At 47.5% G+C, this 20915-nt stretch overlaps 1 protein-coding gene across 1 annotated transcript in view; it reads right to left on the reverse strand.

Annotated features, from left to right (window-relative positions):
- Positions 1-20915, reverse strand: part of PCYOX1L (prenylcysteine oxidase 1 like) — a 74731-nt gene that overhangs the window by 24679 nt on the left and 29137 nt on the right. Inside the window, exons 3-4 of the mRNA XM_063928042.1 lie at positions 19340-19514; positions 12396-12607 (exon numbers count right to left, since the gene is read on the reverse strand). Of these exons, the coding sequence (XP_063784112.1) occupies positions 12396-12607; positions 19340-19514 (387 nt within the window). The remainder of the gene's footprint in view (positions 1-12395; positions 12608-19339; positions 19515-20915) is intronic.

Here is a 20915-nt window from a genome sequence, read left to right on the forward strand (position 1 = left end):
CAGGCATTGGCTGGGCAATTATGCAGATTCCAGAGACGGTGGATTGGAGGAATTGGAGCATGTGATCAAATCCAACATGGCTGCGCCCATGCTGGAACCTGGAGGGAAAACTGGTTTGAAATGAAATGTGCAAACATAATGATAATGGCGGCGCCGGCCACGGAGGACAGGAGACGCCAGATGACTGTTATATGCTGAGACACTTGGAGGGCAGCAGAGGCCGCGGCAGGCATGATACATGATTCTGAGAACCTGCAGCAATAACACAGTAACGGCGGCGGAGGCCGCGGAGGACGGGAGACGCCATGTTGGATTCAAACATGGCGCCGCTGTGGTAGTGTCTCAGAATGACAGGAGGGATGTGCAGAGTGTTGACACAGATGAGATCCGGATATGGAACGCTGGGCCAGTCTCAGAAGACACCTAAACGGCAGGTAATGGCGTCCAGATACCCGGATCGTGACAGCACCCCCCCCTTTAGGAGTGGCCCCAGGACACTTCTTAGGCTTTAAAGGAAACTTTGAGTGGAAATTTCGGACCAAGGCAGGAGCATGGACGTCTGAGGCATTGGTCCAAGAGCGTTCTTCAGGACCATAGCCCTTCCAGTCAATGAGATACTGTAACTGACCGTAACGGAAACGTGAGTCCAAAATCTTGGCCACCTCGTACTCGACTCCCCGTTGAGTCTGAACTTTGGGAGCTGGAGGAAGTGCGGAATGAAACCGATTCAGGATCAGCGGTTTCAACAAGGAAACATGAAATGTCCTGGGTATTTTCAAGAAGGGTGGTAACTGTAATCTGTAGGCAACAGGATTGATGACTTGTTCAATCTTGAAGGGTCCGATGTAGCGAGGTGCAAATTTCATGCTGGGAACTCTCAACCTCAAATTCTTCGTGGACAACCACACACGATCACCCACCTTGAGAGCAGGAACCGCTCTACGCTTCCTATCGGCAAACTTCTTATACCTGGATGAGGCTTTAAGCAGGGCTGCGCGGACGTTCTTCCAGTTATTTGAAAACTGACGCAAGGTGACATCCACTGCTGGAACAGAAGTTGCGGAAAGCGGTTGAAATTCTGGGACTTTAGGGTGGAATCCATAATTAATGGAGAATGGTGTCGAAGAAGATGAGGAATGGTATTGATTGTTGTGGCTGAACTCGGCCCAAGGAAGGAGTTGAACCCAGTCATCTTGAGAGGAAGACACATATATACGGAGGAAGGCCTCCAAGTCCTGATTCACCCTCTCGGTTTGACCATTGGTCTGAGGATGGTAAGCTGTGGAAAACTTTAACTTGACTTGGAGGGCTTGACACAAACTTCGCCAAAATTTGGCTACAAATTGTACTCCACGATCCGAGATAATCTCTTCAAGAAGACCGTGAAGTCGGAAGATCTCTTGTATAAACACTTGAGCCAACTTGGAAGCTGACGGAAGACCGGTGAGAGGGATGAAATGTGCCATCTTGGTGAACCGGTCAACTACCACCCAGATGGTATTAAACTTGTTGCAGATAGGTAGGTCGGTAACAAAGTCCATCGACAAATGGGTCCATGGTCGACGGGGAACAGATAATGGAACCAGTTGCCCCGCAGGCGACTGGCGGGAGACTTTGTGTTGGGCACACTTTGGGCAGGAGGCAATAAATTCCATAATGTCCTTCTTCAGAGTTGGCCACCAGTAGGACCTAGAGATAAACTCCAGGGTTTTCTGAATGCCTGTATGTCCAGCAAAGCGGGAAGCGTGGGCCCAATGCATGAGCTTCTTCCTTAGAACTGGCTTAACAAAACTTTTCCCTGGCGGAGGCGTAGAGTCCATCCCTACCGTGGAGAATGCCAACGGATTAATAATAGGATGCTTGTCTGCAGACTCGGACTCATTTTCTTGCTCCCATGAGCGGGAAAGGGCTTCGGCCTTACGATTCTGAGAACCCGGACAGAACTGGAGTTTAAAGTCAAACCTAGAGAAGAAAAGTCCCCATCTGGCCTGACGAGGGTTCAGACATTGTGCGCCTTTGAGATATAAAAGATTTTTGTGGTCGGTAAGTATGGTGATTGAATGAGAAGCTCCCTCCAACAGGTATCTCCACTCCTCCAGAGCGAGCTTGATGGCTAGCAACTCCTGATCGCCAATGGCATAGTTGCGCTCAGCTGGGGAGAACTTCCGGGAGAAGAAACTGCAAGGATGTAGATGTCCATCTTTGGCCCTCTGGGATAACACCGCTCCTACTCCAACGGAGGAGGCATCTACCTCTAAGATAAAAGGAGAGTCGGTGTCGGGCTGTTTCAGAACTGGTGCAGAGATGAACCGTTCCTTCAGAAGGTGAAAGGCCTGCGTAGCTTCTTCGGACCACTTGGACGGATTAGCACCCTTCTTGGTTAATGCAGTGATAGGCGCCACAATGGTGGAAAAGTCTCGTATAAACTTTCTATAATAATTGGCGAACCCTAAGAACCTCTGGACCCCTTTGAGGGTTAAGGGTATAGGCCAATTCTGGATTGCTTGGAGTTTCTCAGGATCCATCTCTAGTCCGGAACTGGACACAATGTAACCTAGAAACGGAATGGTTTTAACTTCAAACATACACTTCTCCAATTTACAATAGAGGTGGTTGACACGGAGACGGGAAAGAACCTCCTTTACCCAGAAACGATGATCTTCTAGATTATTAGCAAAGATGAGGATGTCATCTAGATAAACCACGACATGGCGGTACAAGATGTCCCTGAAGATCTCATTCACGAAGTGCTGGAAGACTGCTGGAGCGTTGCTCAATCCGAAGGGCATGACGAGGTACTCATAATGTCCGTCACGGGTGTTAAAGGCGGTCTTCCACTCGTCACCCTCACGGATTCGGATGAGATTGTAGGCACCCCTCAAGTCCAGCTTTGTAAAAATGGTTGCACCACTAACTCTATCGAAGAGTTCTGTAATCAGGGGTAAAGGGTATCGGTCTAGCCGCTTGATCCTGGTCTCCGGCTGGATTCATATGGTCAGTGCTTACTGTCACAACTGAGGGTTTAGGCTGACGAGAGGAAGTCTCAGTTGTAGGGGCTGAGATGAAATTAAACCTGGGAGGTTTAATCAGACCCCTGGACATGTAAGTGCAGAATGATTACCCGAAGGTGTGACCATGACAACCAGTTTAAAATTCAAAATAATAAGAATTTACTTACCGATAATTCTATTTCTCATAGTCCGTAGTGGATGCTGGGGACTCCGAAAGGACCAAGGGGAATAGCGGCTCCGCAGGAGACTGGGCACAAAGTAAAAGCTTTAGGACTAGCTGGTGTGCACTGGCTCCTCCCCCTATGACCCTCCTCCAAGCCTCAGTTAGGATACTGTGCCCGGACGAGCGTACACAATAAGGAAGGATTTTGAATCCCGGGTAAGACTCATTACCAGCCACACCAATCACACCGTACAACTTGTGATCTGAACCCAGTTAACAGCATGATAACAGAAGGAGCCTCTGAAAAGATGGCTCACAACAACAATAACCCGATTTTTGTAACAATAACTATGTACAAGTAATGCAGACAATCCGCACTTGGGATGGGCGCCCAGCATCCACTACGGACTATGAGAAATAGAATTATCGGTAAGTAAATTCTTATTTTCTCTAACGTCCTAGTGGATGCTGGGGACTCCGAAAGGACCATGGGGATTATACCAAAGCTCCCAAACGGGCGGGAGAGTGCGGATGACTCTGCAGCACCGAATGAGAGAACTCCAGGTCCTCCTCAGCCAGGGTATCAAATTTGTAGAATTTAGCAAACGTGTTTGCCCCTGACCAAGTAGCTGCTCGGCAAAGTTGTAAAGCCGAGACCCCTCGGGCAGCCGCCCAAGATGAGCCCACTTTCCGTGTGGAATGGGCTTTTACAGATTTTGGCTGTGGCAGGCCTGCCACAGAATGTGCAAGCTGAATTGTACTGCAAATCCAACGAGCAATCGTCTGCTTAGAAGCAGGAGCACCCAGCTTGTTGGGTGCATACAGGATAAACAGCGAGTCAGATTTTCTGACTCCAGCCGTCCTGGAAACATATATTTTCAGGGCCCTGACTACGTCCAGCAACTTGGAATCCTCCAAGTCCCTAGTAGCCGCAGGCACCACAATAGGTTGGTTTAAGTGAAATGCTGAAAACACCTTAGGGAGAAATTGAGGACGAGTCCTCAATTCCGCCCTGTCCGAATGGAAAATCAGATAAGGGCTTTTACAGGATAAAGCCGCCAATTCTGACACGCGCCTGGCCCAGGCCAGGGCCAACAGCATGACCACTTTCCATGTGAGATATTTTAACTCCACAGATTTAAGTGGTTCAAACCAATGTGACTTTTGGAATCCAGAAAAAAAACTACATTGAGATCCCAAGTGCCACTGGAGGCACAAAAGGAGGCTGTATATGCAGTACCCTTTTTACAAACGTCTGAACTTCAGGGACTGAAGCTAGTTCTTTTTGGAAGAAAATTGACAGGGCCGAAATTTGAACCTTAATGGACCCCAATTTCAGGCCCATAGACACTCCTGTTTGCAGGAAATGTAGGAATCGACCCAGTCGAATTTCCACCGTCGGGCCTTACTGGCCTCGCACCACGCAACATATTTTCGCCAATTGCGGTGATAATGTTTTTGCGGTTACATCCTTCCTGGCTTTGATCAGGATAGGGATGACTTCATCCGGAATGCCCTTTTTCCTTCAGGATCCGGCGTTCAACCGCCATGCCGTCAAACGCAGCCGCGGTAAGTCTTGGAACAGACAGGGTCCTTGCTGGAGCAGGTCCCTTCTTAGAGGTAGAGGCCACGGATCCTCCGTGAGCATCTCTTGAAGTTCCGGTTACCAAGTCCTTCTTGGCCAATCCGGAGCCACGAATATAGTGCTTACTCCTCACCATCTTATCAATCTCAGTACCTTGGGTATGAGAGGCAGAGGAGGAAACACATACCCTGACTGGTACACCCACGGTGTTACCAGAGCGTCTACAGCTATTGCCTGAGGGTCCCTGGACCTGGCGCAATACCTGTCGAGTTTTTCCCAACGGTTTATAATCCTGTGGAAGACTTCTGGGTGAAGTCCCCACTCTCCCCGGGTGGAGGTCGTGCTGAGGAAGTCTGCTTCCCAGTTGTCCACTCCCGGAATGAATACTGCCGACAGTGCTATCCCATGATTTTCCGCCCAGCGAAGAATCCTTGCAGCTTCTGTCATTGCCCTTCTGCTTCTTGTGCCACCCTGTCTGTTTACGTGGGTGACTGCCGTGATGTTGTCCGACTGGATCAACACCGGCTGTCCTTGAAGCAAAGGTCTTGCTAAGCTTAGAGCATTGTAAATGTCCCTTAGCTTCAGGATATTTATGTGAAGTGATGTCTCCAGGCTTGACCATAAGTCCTGGATATTCCTTCCCTGTGTGACTGCTCCCCAGCCTCGCAGGCTGGCATCCGTGGTTACCAGGACCCAGTCCTGAATGCCGAATCTGCGGCCCTCTAGAAGATGAGCACTCTGCAACCACCACAGGAGGGACACCCTTGTCCTTGGTGACAGGGTTATCCGCTGATGCATCTGAAGATGCGACCCGGACCATTTGTCCAGCAGGTCCCACTGGAAAGTTCTTGCGTGGAATCTGCCAAATGGGATTGCTTCGTAGGAAGCCCCCATTTTACCCAGAACCCTTGTGCATTGATGCACTGAGACTTGGCTCGGTTATAGGAGGTTCCTGACTAGCTCGGATAACTCCCTGGCTTTCTCCTCCGGGAGAAACACCTTTTTCTGGACTGTGTCCAGGATCATCCCTAGGAACAGAAGACACGTCGACGGAACCAGCTGCGATTTTGGAATATTGAGAATCCAATCGTGCTGCCGCAACACTATCTGAGATAGTGCTACACCGACCTCCAACTGTTCCCTGGATCTTACCCTTATCCGGGAATCGTCCAAGTAAGGGATAACTAAAATTCCCTTCCTTCGAAGGAACATCATCATTTCGGCCATTACCTTGGTAAAGACCCGGGGTGCCGTGGACCATCCCTACGGCAGCGTCTGAAACTGATAGTGACAGTTCTGTACCATAAACCTGAGGTACCCTTGGTGAGAAGGGTAAATTTTGACATGAAGGTAAGCATCCTTGATGTCCCGAGACATCATGTAGTCCCCTTCTTCCAGGTTCGCAATCACTGCTCTGAGTGACTCAATCTTGAATTTGAACCTCTGTATGTAAGTGTTCAAAGATTTTAGATTTTAGAATCGGTCTCACCGAGCCGTCTGGCTTCGGTACCACAATAGTATGGAATAATACCCCGTTCCCTGTTGCAGGAGGGGTACCTTGATTATCACCTGCTGGGAATACAGCTTGTGAATGGCTTCCAAAACTGCCTCCCTGTCCGAGGGAGACGTCGGTAAAGTCGACTTTTGGAAACGGCGAGGGGGAGACGTCTCGAATTCCAATATGTACCCCTGAGATATTACCTGAAGGATCCAGGGGTCTACTTGCGAGTGAGCCCACTGCGCACTGAAATTCATTGAGAACGGGCCCCCACCGTGCCTGAGCTTGTAAAGCCCTAGCGTCATACTGAGGGCTTGGCAGAGGCTGGAAAGGGTTTCTGTTCCTGGGAACTGGCTGATCTCTGCAGCCTTTTTCCTCTCCCTCTGTCACGAGCAGAAAAGAGGAACCTTTTGTCCGCTTGCCAACAAAGGACTGCGCCTGATAATACGGCGTCTTATTTTGAGAGCCGACCTGGGGTACAAACGTGGATTTCCCAGCTGTTGCCGTGGCCACCAGGTCTAAAAGACCGACCCCAAATGTCCCCTTTCAAAGGCAATACTTCCAAATGACGTTTGGAATCCGCATCACCTGACCATTTTACTGGTAGAATTGGACAACGCACTTATACTTGATGCCAGTCGGCAATTATTCCGCTGTGCATCATGCATATATAGAAATGCATCTTTTAAATGCTCTATAGGCAATAATATACTATCCTTATCTAGGATATCAATATTTCCAGTCAGGGAATCCGACCATGCCAACCCAGCACTGCACCTCCAGGCTGAGGCGATAGCTGGTCGCAGTATAACACCAGTATGTGTGTAAATACCTTTTTTTGGATACCCTCCTGCTTTCTATCAGCAGGATCCTTAAGGGCGGCCATCTCATGAGAGGGTAGAGCCCTTGTTCTTACAAGCGTGTGAGCGCCTTATCCCCCCTAGGGGGTGTTTCCCAATGCATCCTAACCTCTGGCGGGAAAGGGTATGCAGCCAATACTTTTTAAGAAATTATTAATTGTTATCGGGGGGAAACCCACGCATCATCACACATTTTATTTCTCAGATTCAGGAAAACTACAGGTAGTTTTTCCCTCACCGAACATAATACCCCTTTTTTGGTGGTACTCGTATTATCAGAAATGTATAAAACATTTTCCATTGTCTCAATCATGTAACGTGTGGCCCTACTGGAAATCACGGTTGTCTCTTCACTGTCGACACAGGAGTCAGTATCCGTGTCGGCGTCTGTATCTGCCATCTGCCTGACGGCCTATGAGACGTCTGGACAGGCACAAGCTAAGTAGCCGGCTGTCTCATGTCAACCACTGTTTTTTTATATAGAGCTGACACTGTCACGTAATTTTCAACAGTACATCCACTCAGGTGTCGACCCCCTAGGGGGTGACATCACTGTTACAGACACTCTGCTCCGCCTCCACATCATTTTCCTCCTCATACATGTCGACACACACGTACCGACACCCAGCACACACACAGGGAATGCTCTGATAGAGGACAGGACCCACTTAGCCCTTTGGGGAGACAGAGGGAGAGTTTGCCAGCACACACCAGAGCGCTATATATGTATAGGGACAACCTTACAATAAGTGTCTATCCCTTATAGCTGCTTATATCTGTTATTTTGCCAAATAAGTGCCCCCCTCTCTTTTTTACCCTGTTTCTGTAGTTGCAGGATGCAGGGGAGATTCTGGGAGCCTTCCTACCAGCGGAGCTGTGTGGGAAAAATGGCGCTGTGTGCTGAGGAGATAGGCCCCGCCCCCTTCACGGCGGGCTCTTCTCCCGCTTTTTACTGGAAAACTGGCAGGGGTTAAATACATCCATATAGCCCAGGAGCTATATGTGATGTATTTTTCGCCAACTAAGGTAAATTCATTGCTTCCCAGGACGCCCCCCCCCCAGCGTCCTGCACCCTCGGTGACCGGAGTGTGAAGTGTGCTGAGAGCAATGGCGCACAGCTGCAGTGCTGTGCGCTACCTTATGAAGACAGGAAAGTCTTCTGCCGCCGATTTATGGACCTCTTCTTGCTTCAGCATCTGTAAGGGGGCCGGCGGCGCGGCTCCGGGACCCATCCATGGCTGGGCCTGTGATCGTCCCTCTGGAGCTAATGTCCAGTAGCCTAAGAAACCCAATCCACTCTGCACGCAGGTGAGTTCGTTTCTCTCCCCTAAGTCCCTCGATGCAGTGAGCCTGTTGCCAGCAGGTCTCACTGAAAATAAAAAACCTATTTAAACTTTTACTCTAAGCAGCTCAGGAGAGCCACCTAGATTGCACCCTTCTCGTTCGGGCACAAAATCTAACTGAGGCTTGGAGGAGGGTCATAGGGGGAGGAGCCAGTGCACACCAGCTAGTCCTAAAGCTTTTACTTTGTGCCCAGTCTCCTGCGGAGCCGCTATTCCCCTTGGTCCTTTCGGAGTCCCCAGCATCCACTAGGACGTTAGAGAAAAAAGTTTATTAACAGACTCCGTGTGATAACAAGCAGTATTCAAGTTTAGCAAAGACAGTGGCAAATAACACAGTTCCTGGAATACATAACCATAGAAGGTTTCTCAGAGCACTGGTAGGTTTAGAACAGATGTAAAAGTCCTTTGATGGAATCACCTTACCAGGCCTGGTTGTGGTTGTAGAAATAGCCGAGGAACATGCCAGTAGTTGTAGCAGGTGAATCTGTAACTTGAGTATGCTGCTGTATCAGCTGGATGGAACCAGCCAGGGGGTAAGACACGGAGTGGATGCTGAGTGGAATCAGCCAGGTGATGAAATGCAGAGTGGATGCTGAATGGAATCAGCCAGGTGATAAAACACAGAGTGAATGATGTGAGATGCTAGGGAGCGTAGAAACAGAATAGCTGAAAGATGATTACCGGTGGTAGTGGATACTGCTGGTAAGATAGGATCCGCTGGATCAGCACCGGTGTTTGGTAGAAGCTGGAATCAGTTGAAAGCTGGCTGCTTGGAAGCAGATAGTAGATAGCTGGAAACTGGACAGCCACGGAAGGCTGTAGAGTCAGGCTGCACTGCAAGATGGAAAGCAGGTGCGGGTCTCTTTGTGGATGCTGGAGACAGGAACTGGAACCTGGAAAAACAAGCCACAGGAGAGAGAGACTGGAACAAGGTATGACATTCAAAGCACTGACCTCTATCTGGCCCAGACACAGGATACTTATACCTGCTGCTATGCAGGCATTGGCTGGGCAATTATGCAGATTCCAGAGACGGTGGATTGGAGGAATTGGAGCATGTGATCAAATCCAACATGGCTGCGCCCATGCTGGAACCTGGAGGGAAAACCGGTTTGAAATGAAATGTGCAAACATAATGATAATGGCGGTGCCGGCCACGGAGGACAGGAGACGCCAGATGACTGTTATATGCTGAGACACTTGGAGGGCAGCAGAGGCCGCGGCAGGCATGATACATGATTCTGAGAACCTGCAGCAATAACACAGTAACGGCGGCGGAGGCCGCGGAGGACGGGAGACGCCATGTTGGATTCAAACATGGCGCCGCTGTGGTAGTGTCTCAGAATGACAGGAGGGATGTGCAGAGTGTTGACACAGATGAGATCCGGATTTGGAACGCTGGGCCAGTCTCAGAAGACACCTAAACGGCAGGTAATGGCGTCCAGATACCCGGATCGTGACAGAGTTTAATTAATGTGGTTGGGCTGCTACATTGTTTTTTTAGAAATAAGAAAGTGTGACAGTGAATTATTCTTTACCAGCTGCATTTAGCGTGACTCACGTTTCTTCAGCTCCAAACTAAGGATTTCCAATTGTACATGACATGCTATTAACTATTCCCGTACTAGCAGTGGGCCTCACCATTTTTTTTTTACTAGTAGTCATACCTCATTGATCCTACTGGTTTAACCTGTGACACGGCTTCTGTCTTTATTATATATTAATATGTTAAATTGAATTTATGTACCAACAAAAGGTGTAATAAATGTTATTATTTCCGTCTCTCTTGATAATTTATTGAAGAGTATGTCACTGCCTCTGTGAGCGCTGCTTTACTTCTCTATCCCCCCTGATTGTTTAAAGGTCCCGCACAGACCTTTTAGCTGCGCGCTATGAATCAGCGACATAGTCTGCATCTCTATACAGTCCTTGGCGCTTCTAATAGGTTTTCTATACATCAATGGAACGCTCCCTGGATTTCAAAGAATCAACATTAAGGGACTAATTATTACCCCAGAGTAGAAAAAAGAAATTAGGATTATGCATAGACAATGGTTACTGGGGTGTGGGGGCACTCACAGTGCAGCCTCTGAGAATAGTCTTCTTTTCAGCCATATAATCAAGTGGAGAGGTTAATTATGCTCAACCTCTATGAACAATTTGTTATTAGTGAAGGGAGGGAGTGCTGTGTGCCACACACTTAGAGGTCCCGGCGCTATGCTCGACCTCCTGTTTTCTGAGCCGCTGCTAGAGACCAAGGAATAAACACCGCTAAGCGCTCTCCCTCCTGTTATGCTTAATTGCCGCTGAATACAAATTACCTGCATGAATATACGAAGTATCGGCATTCCTCATCAGTGATCTCTTAATGTTACTTTAAAGGGGGAATGAGGACATACAGTAAATGTCTGATTTTAGTGCACAGATTTTTTTTTTTTTTACACCTTTTTTTAACAACTAGTAGGAACAGAGTTTCTTAATTATCTTTTTATGTTCATTGTATATGTTATTATATTTATATTTTGTTCATCTATTTTTGTTTTAATAAAATTAAATATTAATTGCGCTCCCTGGTGGAACCTCTCTACTTGATTATATCTATATATTATTTTGGCAGTAACTGTGTTGCCAAAGTTGGAAGCTGCATTTTTATTACAATTTATGTTGCTATATACTGTAATTTGTTGTATGGTGGCGCTGGTTATATTGCACTAGGGCAGTGTTTTCCAAACTTTTTTGAATAACGGCACCCTAGAATATCAGAATTATTTTCACGGCACCCCTAGGCCAAAAATTTCTTATTGGGAAATATAGAAAGAAATATTACATTAAGTAGATCGCGTTCATATGTCATCCTTAGGGTCAGTTGTGTGGTGAGGGACAAGATTTGCTTCTGTTTGGCCACATATGTTATGACTGGCAGCCACCAGCACTGGTTTTGCCTATTATATTGACCATGAATAATTTGAATTGGTCCTGGACCACCAACCCAGCGCACCCCTGCAGTTTGGGAACCTCTGCACTAGGGTTTAATCTTGTTGTTATTTCCAGCCTCACTAATTGCAAGATATAATTTTTTACATCCAATGATTAAACACTGGCCAACCAGGAACAACCCAAAACTGACCACTCAGGGGTAAAGGGAAAAGGGAACACAAATAACTAAATGACTTATCTTAAAGCTAAGCTAGGTGCTAGAAATCCTTAAGCAAGTGACAGTCCCGCAATAAAAACAATTGTCTGCAGCCCAATCTCTAGCAGCTCTGAGGATGTTTAACAATCAGCTTTGTGGGTCTCAAAGGTACTGTGGGCACTCAAACCAGGACTGTGCATGGCCAGCATAAGTGTCAATATAAATAAATAATATACAGGGCTATAGGGTAAAGCAGAGTACACACTATGCAATATTTTGAGTGATATCGCTAATTTTCCCTCTTCTGAGCGATATCACTTGTAATATCATCCAGTGTGTATGCTCTATATCGTTAATTAGGCACGCGCCCGAGGGTCGTTAATAATATTGTTGTCATCTGTGTGTGCAGGTCAATTTTGGCTCCGTCGGCCAAAACGGCAAATTAGAGCTGGCAGTGGAGTGACGTCACTGAACAATACCATTATCAATATTGTTCAGTGTGTACGCACTACATCAGCCACCCGGGAGGGTAGGGGAAACACTAGCAGATATCGCTCAGAGCGTATCATCTAATGTGTACCCAGATTTAGACAGCCCTTGTCAGCATTGCTGCTTTCAGAAAATGTTTTCAGAATACTGTGTAACTCACTTTGCATGCGGTTCATTGCAAATGCCATAATTGCCAGTGTCCTAGCTCAAGCAAATGCTGTCAAAGCACCCACACAAAAAATGTATTCCTCTCCAAAAGAGTTGCATAGTGGTCAGTTGCACAAGCTAAACATAGTAAAGACTGAAGACTCACCAACTAATGCTGGAATAGTCACTGACTGTCCATAGCTGGCTTTCATCACGGCACTGATCACATCATCAATGAACCGCTGTGACACTCCAATACCCTGCAGAGATTCTGACACAGACTTCTGGGTCATATTCACAAAGTGCTCCCCTCCCAGTGATCGCAGCAGCCCCTCTATGCTTGAGAAAGCATATTCGTGAGCTTGGTATTTGTACACCCTACACAGAATGGAGAGGAAAAATCATTATGTTATGCATTATATTAAACATCTTGTACCCCAACACCACTATTCTCATGTCAAAACAGGACTTCTCCAGTAAATTACACAATGCCATACTTAAAGGTAACCAACAAATATATATTTTTTATGGGTTTGGTAAAAAGTCCCTCCTTTTGGAATAATTATCCATATTAGAATTGTTTTCCCCAGCTACCTGGCAAGAAACCCACACACAGCCAGGGGTTCCATCAATCTGGATGCAGGCCAGCATAACATGAGAAGAGTCAGAAAGAAAATAAGAATTTACTTACCGATAATTCTATTTCTCGTAGTCCGTAGTGGATGCTGGGGACTCCGTAAAGACCATGGGAAATAGCAGCTCCGCAGGAGACTGGGCACAAAAGTAAAGCTTTAGAACTACCTGGTGTGCACTGGCTCCTCCCCCTATGACCCTCCTCCAAGCCTCAGTTAGGATACTGTGCCCGGACGAGCGTACACAATAAGGAAGGATTTTGAATCCCGGGTAAGACTCATACCAGCCACACCAATCACACCATATAACTTGTGATCTAAACCCAGTTAACAGCATGATAACAGAGGAGCCTCTAGAAAAGATGGCTCACTACAGCAATAACCCGATTTTTTGGTAACAATAACTATGTACCAGTATTGCAGACAATCCGCACTTGGGATGGGCGCCCAGCATCCACTACGGACTACGAGAAATAGAATTATCGGTAAGTAAATTCTTATTTTCTCTAACGTCCTAAGTGGATGCTGGGGACTCCGTAAGGACCATGGGGATTACACCAAAGCTCCCAAACGGGCGGGAGAGTGCGGATGACTCTGCAGCACCAATGAGAGAACTCCAGGTCCTCCTCAGCCAGGGTATCAAATTTGTAGACTTTTACAAACGTATTTGCTCCTGACCAAGTAGCTGCTCGGCAAAGTTGTAAAGCCGAGACCCCTCGGGCAGCCGCCCAAGATGAGCCCACCTTCCTTGTGGAATGGGCTTTTAATGATTTTTGCTGTGGCAGGCCTGTCACAGAATGTGCAAGCTGAATTGTACTACAAATCCAACGAGCAATAGTCTGCTTAGAAGCAGGAGCACCCAGCTTGTTGGGTGCATACAGAATAAACAACGAGTCAGATTTTCTGACTCCAGCCGTCCTGGAAACCTATATTTCCAGGGCTCTGACAACGTCTAGCAACTTGGAGTCCTCCAAGTCCCTAGTAGCCGCAGGCACCACAATAGGTTGATTCAGGTGAAACGCTGAAAACCACCTTAGGGAGAAACTGAGGACAAGTCCTCAATTCCGCCCTGTCCGAATGGAAAATCAGATGAGGGCTTTTACAGGATAAAGCCGCCAATTCTGACACGCACCTGGCCCAGGCCAGGGCCAACAGCATGACCACTTTCCATGTGAGATATTTTAACTCCACATATTTAAGTGGTTCAAACCAATGTGACTTTTGGAACCCAAAAACTACATTTAGATCCCAAGGTGCCACTGGAGGCACAAAAGGAGGCTGTATATACAGTACCCCTTTCACAAACGTCTGAACTTCAGGGACTGAAGCTAGTTCTTTTTGGAAGAAAATTGACAGGGCCGAAATTTGAACCTTAATGGACCCCCATTTCAGGCCCATAGACACTCCTGTTTGCAGGAAATGTAGGAATCGACCTAGTTGAAAATTCCTCCGTCGGGGCCTTACTGGCCTCGCACCACGCAACATATTTTCGCCAAATGCGGTGATAATGTTTTGCGGTTATATCTTTCCTGGCTTTGATCAGGATAGGGATGACTTCATCCGGAATGCCTTTTTCCTTCAGGATCCGGCGTTCAACCGCCCTGCCGTTAAACGCAGCCGCGGTAAGTCTTGGAACAGACAGGGTCCTTGCTGGAGCAGGTCCCTTCTTAGAGGTAGAGGCCACGGATCCTCCGTGAGCATCTCTTGAAGTTCCGGTTACCAAGTCCTTCTTGGCCAATCCGGAGCCACGAATATAGTGCTTACTCCTCTCCATCTTATAATTCTCAGTACCTTGGTTATGAGAGGCAGAGGAGGGAACACATACACTGACTGGTACACCCACTGTGTTACCAGAGCGTCTACAGCTATTGCCTGAGGGTCCCTTGACCTGGCGCAATACTTGTCGAGTTTTATAAACATGTGGAAGACTTCTGGGTGAAGTCCCCACTCTCCCGGGTGGAGGTCGTGTCTGCTGAGGAAGTCTGCTTCCCAGTTGTCCACTCCCGGAATGAATACTGCTGACAGTGCTATCACATGATTTTCCGCCCAGCGAAGAATCCTTGCAGCTTCTGCCATTGCCCTTCTGCTTCTTGTGTCACCCTGTCTGTTTACGTGGGTGACTGCCGTGATGTTGTCCGAATGGATCAACTCCGGGTGACCTTGAAGCAGAGGTCTTGCTGAGCTTAGAGCATTGTAAATGGCCCTTAGCTTCAGGATATTTATGTGAAGTGATGTCTCCAGGCTTGACCATAAGCTCTGGAAATTCCTTCCCTGTGTGACTGCTCCCCAGCCTCGCAGGCTGGCATCCGTGGTCACCAGGACCCAGTCCTGAATGTGCGGCCCTCTAGAAGATGAGCACTCTGCAACCACCACAGGAGAGACACCCTTGTGCTTGGTGACAGGGTTATCCGCTGATGCATCTGAAGATGCGACCCAGACCATTTGTCCAGCAGGTCCCACTGGAAAGTTCTTGCGTGGAATCTGCCGCATGGGATTGCTTCATAGGAAGCCACCATTTTTCCCAGAACCATCTCATTGATGTACTGAGACTTGGCTCGGTTATAGGAGGTTCCCGACTAGCTCGGATAACTCCCTGACTTTCTCCTCCGGGAGAAACACCTTTTTCTGAACTGTGTCCAGGATCATCCCTAAGAACAGAAGACGAGTCGTCGGAATCAGCTGCGATTTTGGAATATTGAGAATCCAATCGTGCTGCCGCAACACTACCTGAGATAGTGCTACACCGACCTCCAACTGTTCCCTGGATCTTACCCTTATCAGGGAATCGTCCAAGTAAGGGATAACTAAAATTCCCTTCCTTCGAAGGAGTATCATCATTTCGGCCATTACCTTGGTAAAGACCCGGGGTGCCGTGGACCATCCATACGGCAGCGTCTGAAACTGATAGTGACAGTTCTGTACCATAAACCTGAGGTACCCTTGGTGAGAAGGGTAAATTGGGACATGAAGGTAAGCATCCTTGATGTCCCGAGACATCATGTAGTCCTCTTCTTCCAGGTTCGCAATCACTGCTCTGAGTGACTCAATCTTGAATTTGAACCTCTGTATGTAAGTGTTCAAAGATTTTAGATTTAGAATCGGTCTCACCGAGCCGTCCGGCTTCGGTACCACAACAGTGTGGAATAATACCCCGTTCCCTGTTGCAGGAGGGGTACCTTGATTATCACCTGCTGGGAATACAGCTTGTGAATGGCTTCCAAAACTGTCTCCCTGTCAGAAGAAGACATCGGTAAAGCCGACTTTAGGAAACGGCGAGGGGGAGACGTCTCGAATTCCAATTTGTACCCCTGAGATATCACCTGAAGGATCCAGGGGTCTACTTGCGAGTGAGCCCACTGTGCGCTGAAATTCATTGAGACGGGCCCCCACCGTGCCTGATTCTGCTTGTAAAGCCCCAGCGTCATACTGAGGGCTTGGCAGAGGCGGGAGAGGGTTTCTGTTTCTGGGAACTGGCTGATTTCTGCAGCCTTTTTCCTCTCCCTCTGTCACGGGGCAGAAATGAGGAACCTTTTGCCCGCTTGCCCACGAAAAGACTGCGCCTGATAATACGGCGTCTTCTCATGTTGAGAGGCGACCTGGGGTACAAACGTGGATTTCCCAGCTGTTGCCGTGGCCACCAGGTCTGAAAGACCGACCCCAAATAACTCCTCCCCTTAATAAGGCAATACTTCCAAATGCCGTTTGGAATCCGCATCACCTGACCACTGTCGTGTCCATAACCCTCTACTGGTAGAAATGGACAACGCACTTAGACTTGATGCCAGTCGGCAAATATTCCGCTGTGCATCACGCATATATAGAAATGCATCTTTTAAATGCTCTATAGGCAATAATATACTGTCCCTATCTAGGGTATCAATATTTTCAGTCAGGGAATCCGACCACGCCAACCCAGCACTGCACATCCAGGCTGAGGCGATAGCTGGTCGCAGTATAACACCAGTATGTGTGTAAATACGTTTTAGGATGCCCTCCTGCTTTCTATCAGCAGGATCCTTAAGGGCGGCCATCTCAGGAGAGGGTAGAGCCCTTGTTCTTACAAGCGTGTGAGCGCTTTATCCACCCTAGGGGGTGTTTCCCAAAGCACCCTAACCTCTGGCGGGAAAGGATATAATGCCAATAACATTTTTTAAATTATCAGTTGTTATCGGGGGAAAACCACGCCTCATCACACACCTCATTTAATTTCTCAGATTCAGGAAAACTACAGGTAGTTTTTCCTCACCGAACAGAATACCCCTTTTTGGTGGTACTCGTATTATCAGAAATGTGTAAAACATTTTTCATTGCCTCAATCATGTAACGTGTGGCCCTACTGGAAGTCACATTTGTCTCTTCACCGTCGACACTGGAGTCAGTATCCGTGTCGGCGTCTATATCTGCCATCTGAGGTAACGGGCGCTTTAGAGCCCCTGACGGCCTATGAGACGTCTGGACAGGCACAAGCTGAGTAGCCGGCTGTCTCATGTCAACCACTGTCTTTTATACAGAGCTGACACTGTCACGTAATTCCTTCCAACAGTTCATCCACTCAGGTGTCGACCCCCTAGGGGGTGACATCACTATTACAGGCAATCTGCTCCGTCTCCACATCATTTTTCTCCTCATACATGTCGACACAAACGTACCGACATACAGCACACACACAGGGAATGCTCTGATAGAGGACAGGACCCCACTAGCCCTTTGGGGAGACAGAGGGAGAGTTTGCCAGCACACACCAGAGCGCTATATATATACAGGGATAACCTTATATAAGTGTTTTTCCCCTTATAGCTGCTGTATCTTTAATACTGCGCGTAATTAGTGCCCCCCCTCTCTTTTTTAACCCTTTCTGTAGTGTAGTGACTGCAGGGGAGAGCCAGGGAGCTTCCCTCCAACGGAGCTGTGAGGGAAAATGGCGCCAGTGTGCTGAGGAGATAGGCTCCGCCCCCTTATCGGCGGCCTTATCTCCCGTTTTTCTATGTATTCTGGCAGGGGTTAAATTCATCCATAAAGCCCAGGAGCTATATGTGATGCATTTTTTGCCATCCAAGGTGTTTTTATTGCGTCTCAGGGCGCCCCCCCCCAGCGCCCTGCACCCTCAGTGACCGGAGTGTGAAGTGTGCTGAGAGCAATGGCGCACAGCTGCAGTGCTGTGCGCTACCTTGTTGAAGACAGGACGTCTTCTGCCGCCGATTTTCCGGACCTCTTCTGTCTTCTGGCTCTGTAAGGGGGCCGGCGACGCGGCTCTGGGACCCATCCATGGCTGGGCCTGTGATCGTCCCTCTGGAGCTAATGTCCAGTAGCCTAAGAAGCCCAATCCACTCTGCACGCAGGTGAGTTCGCTTCTTCTCCCCTTAGTCCGTCGATGCAGTGAGCCTGTTGCCAGCAGGTCTCACTGAAAATAAAAAACCTAAAACTAAACTTTTCACTAAGCAGCTCAGGAGAGCCACCTAGTGTGCACCCTTCTCGTTCGGGCACAAAAATCTAACTGAGGCTTGGAGGAGGGTCATAGGGGGAGGAGCCAGTGCACACCAGGTAGTTCTAAAGCTTTACTTTTGTGCCCAGTCTCCTGCGGAGCCGCTATTCCCCATGGTCCTTACGGAGTCCCCAGCATCCACTTAGGACGTTAGAGAAATGGAGCTTCATTTTGCTCACTTATTTCAGAAGAAAAATATAATACGCAAAAATAGATCTAGAGATAGAAATAGAAATGACTTAGTCTAAATATATTTTATCTATATATTCACATACTTTCTGAATGTGTTGATGTGCACTATTAACACTACTTTCACATGGGGTTATTCAGAGTTGTTAGCAACCAAAAACAAAAGCACACTAATAGGCAAAACCATGGGGGGGGGGGGGTTGATGTAACATGTGCAGAGAGAGTTAGATTTGGGTGGGGTGTGTTCAAACTGAACTCTAAGTTGCAGTGTAAAAATAAAGCAGCCAGTATTTACCCTGCACAGAAACAATATAACCAACCCAAATCTAACTAACTTTCCCTGCACATGTTACATATGTCCCACCTGCAGTGCAACATGTTTTTTTTGCCTATTAGGGGCAGGAGTTTGGCGGCCATGCAGAATGCCGGCCGAACGCTGACTTTTTTTTAAAGGGGCTATCACTAACAAGGCAAAACCATGCCTTGTAAATGATTGCCCCTTTAAAAAAAGTCAAAGTTTGGCCGGCATCCCATGCAGCCGTCGAACTCGGGCGGCATTACATCCCGCTCTTAGTGTGCTTTTTTGGTTTGCTAACAACTCTGAATAGCCCCCACAGCTTTTTGTAATCCATTCGTGACAGGTGCTCAAATCCCACCTTTATAAGGGCACATTTGAAAAACCGTCCAACTTACATTCCAAATGTGCATAAAACGTGGGAATGTTTATCCGCCATAGAAATAGTGAGCATTTCATGTTTTAGTCATGTGTAAAAGGACTCAGTTATACTCAATCAATCCGTGACTAACCTCATGAATTTCTCCATGACTTCCTCCACCCACATCTGCAGTCTCAAAAAACTGATACCATAGTGCCACCAGAGTCGGAAAAGATTCAGGAGATACCAGTCTGTCTCCTCTAGAACCAGCTGCTCTTCACTGAAAATAGCACTCTTCCCAGCCACATCTCTACGATGCTTTAGCCCTGGATTATGTGAAAGCAGAAAATAACATTAGTATTAGTCTTCCCACAAGGTGTTAGAGACAAATGACAACAAACTGGATGCATGAACTTGGCTATAGAAAAGGTGCATCTAACACAACAATCTTCCTGCACCAATCTATGGGGTCTATTTATGAAGCAGTGAAAAGAGTGGATAATGGGGGTCATTCCGAGTTGTTCGCTCGTTATATTTTTCTCGCAACGGAGCGATTAGTCGCTAAGTAAATTTGCTATGCAGTTAGGTATTTTACTCACGGCATTACAAGGTTTTTTCTTCGTTCTGGTAATCGTAATGTGATTGACAGGAAGTGGGTGTTTCTGGGCGGAAACTGGCCGTTTTATGGGTGTGTGCGAAAAAACGCTACCGTTTCTGGGGAAAAACGCGGGAGTGGCTGGAGAAACGGAGGAGTGTCTGGCCGAACGCTGGGAGTGTTTGTGACGTCAAACCAGGAACGAAACTGACTGAACTGATCGCAGTTGCCGTGTGGAGTAAGTGTGGAGCTACTCAGAAACTGCTAAGAAGTGTCTATTCGCAATTTTGCTAATCTTTCGTTCGCAATTTTGATAAGCTAAGATTCACTCCCAGTAGGCGGCGGCTTAGCGTGTGCAAAGCTGCTAAAAGCAGCTTGCGAGCGAACAACTCGGAATGAGGGCCAATGTTCTAGACAGCTTTCTCCTTCTATCTCCTGCTAGTCCATCTCCACCAAACTGAAGAATGTATAGAATGTTTTTCTCTTATTCTATTCAATATCACCTAAAATATAAAAAAAAATAGGATTTTGGTACTTACCGATAAATCCTTTTCTCCTAGTCCGTAGAGGATGCTGGGGACTCCAAAAGGACCATGGGGTATAGACGGGATCCGCAGGAGCTTGGGCACACTGAAAAGACTTAATCTAGGTGTGAACTGGCTCCTCCCTCTATGCCCCTCCTCCAGACCTCAGTTATAGAAACTGTGACCCAGGAGAGATGGACATTTCGAGGAAAGATTTTTGTTTAAACTAAGGGCTTCCAACATACCAGCCCACACCACAAACATACCGTACAACCTGAGTAACATTAAACCAGATAACAGTATGAATTATCAACAGCAACAAGCAGAAACAAGAAATACACAACCCGTGTATAAACTAATTTAACTAGCAAGAAAACACTGCAAGTAACAGTCCGCACTGGGATGGGCGCCCAGCATCCTCTACGGACTAGGAGAATAGGATTTATCGGTAAGTACCAAAATCCTATTTTCTCTTACGTCCTAGAGGATGCTGGGGACTCCAAAAGGACCAAAGCTCCAGAACGGGCGGGAGAGTGCGGACGACTCTGCAGCACCGACTGAGCAAACGCAAGGTCCTCATCAGCCAGGGTATCAAACTTATAGAACTT

This window comes from Pseudophryne corroboree, chromosome 6, assembly GCF_028390025.1.
Source record: "Pseudophryne corroboree isolate aPseCor3 chromosome 6, aPseCor3.hap2, whole genome shotgun sequence".
Classification (NCBI taxonomy): domain Eukaryota; kingdom Metazoa; phylum Chordata; class Amphibia; order Anura; family Myobatrachidae; genus Pseudophryne; species Pseudophryne corroboree.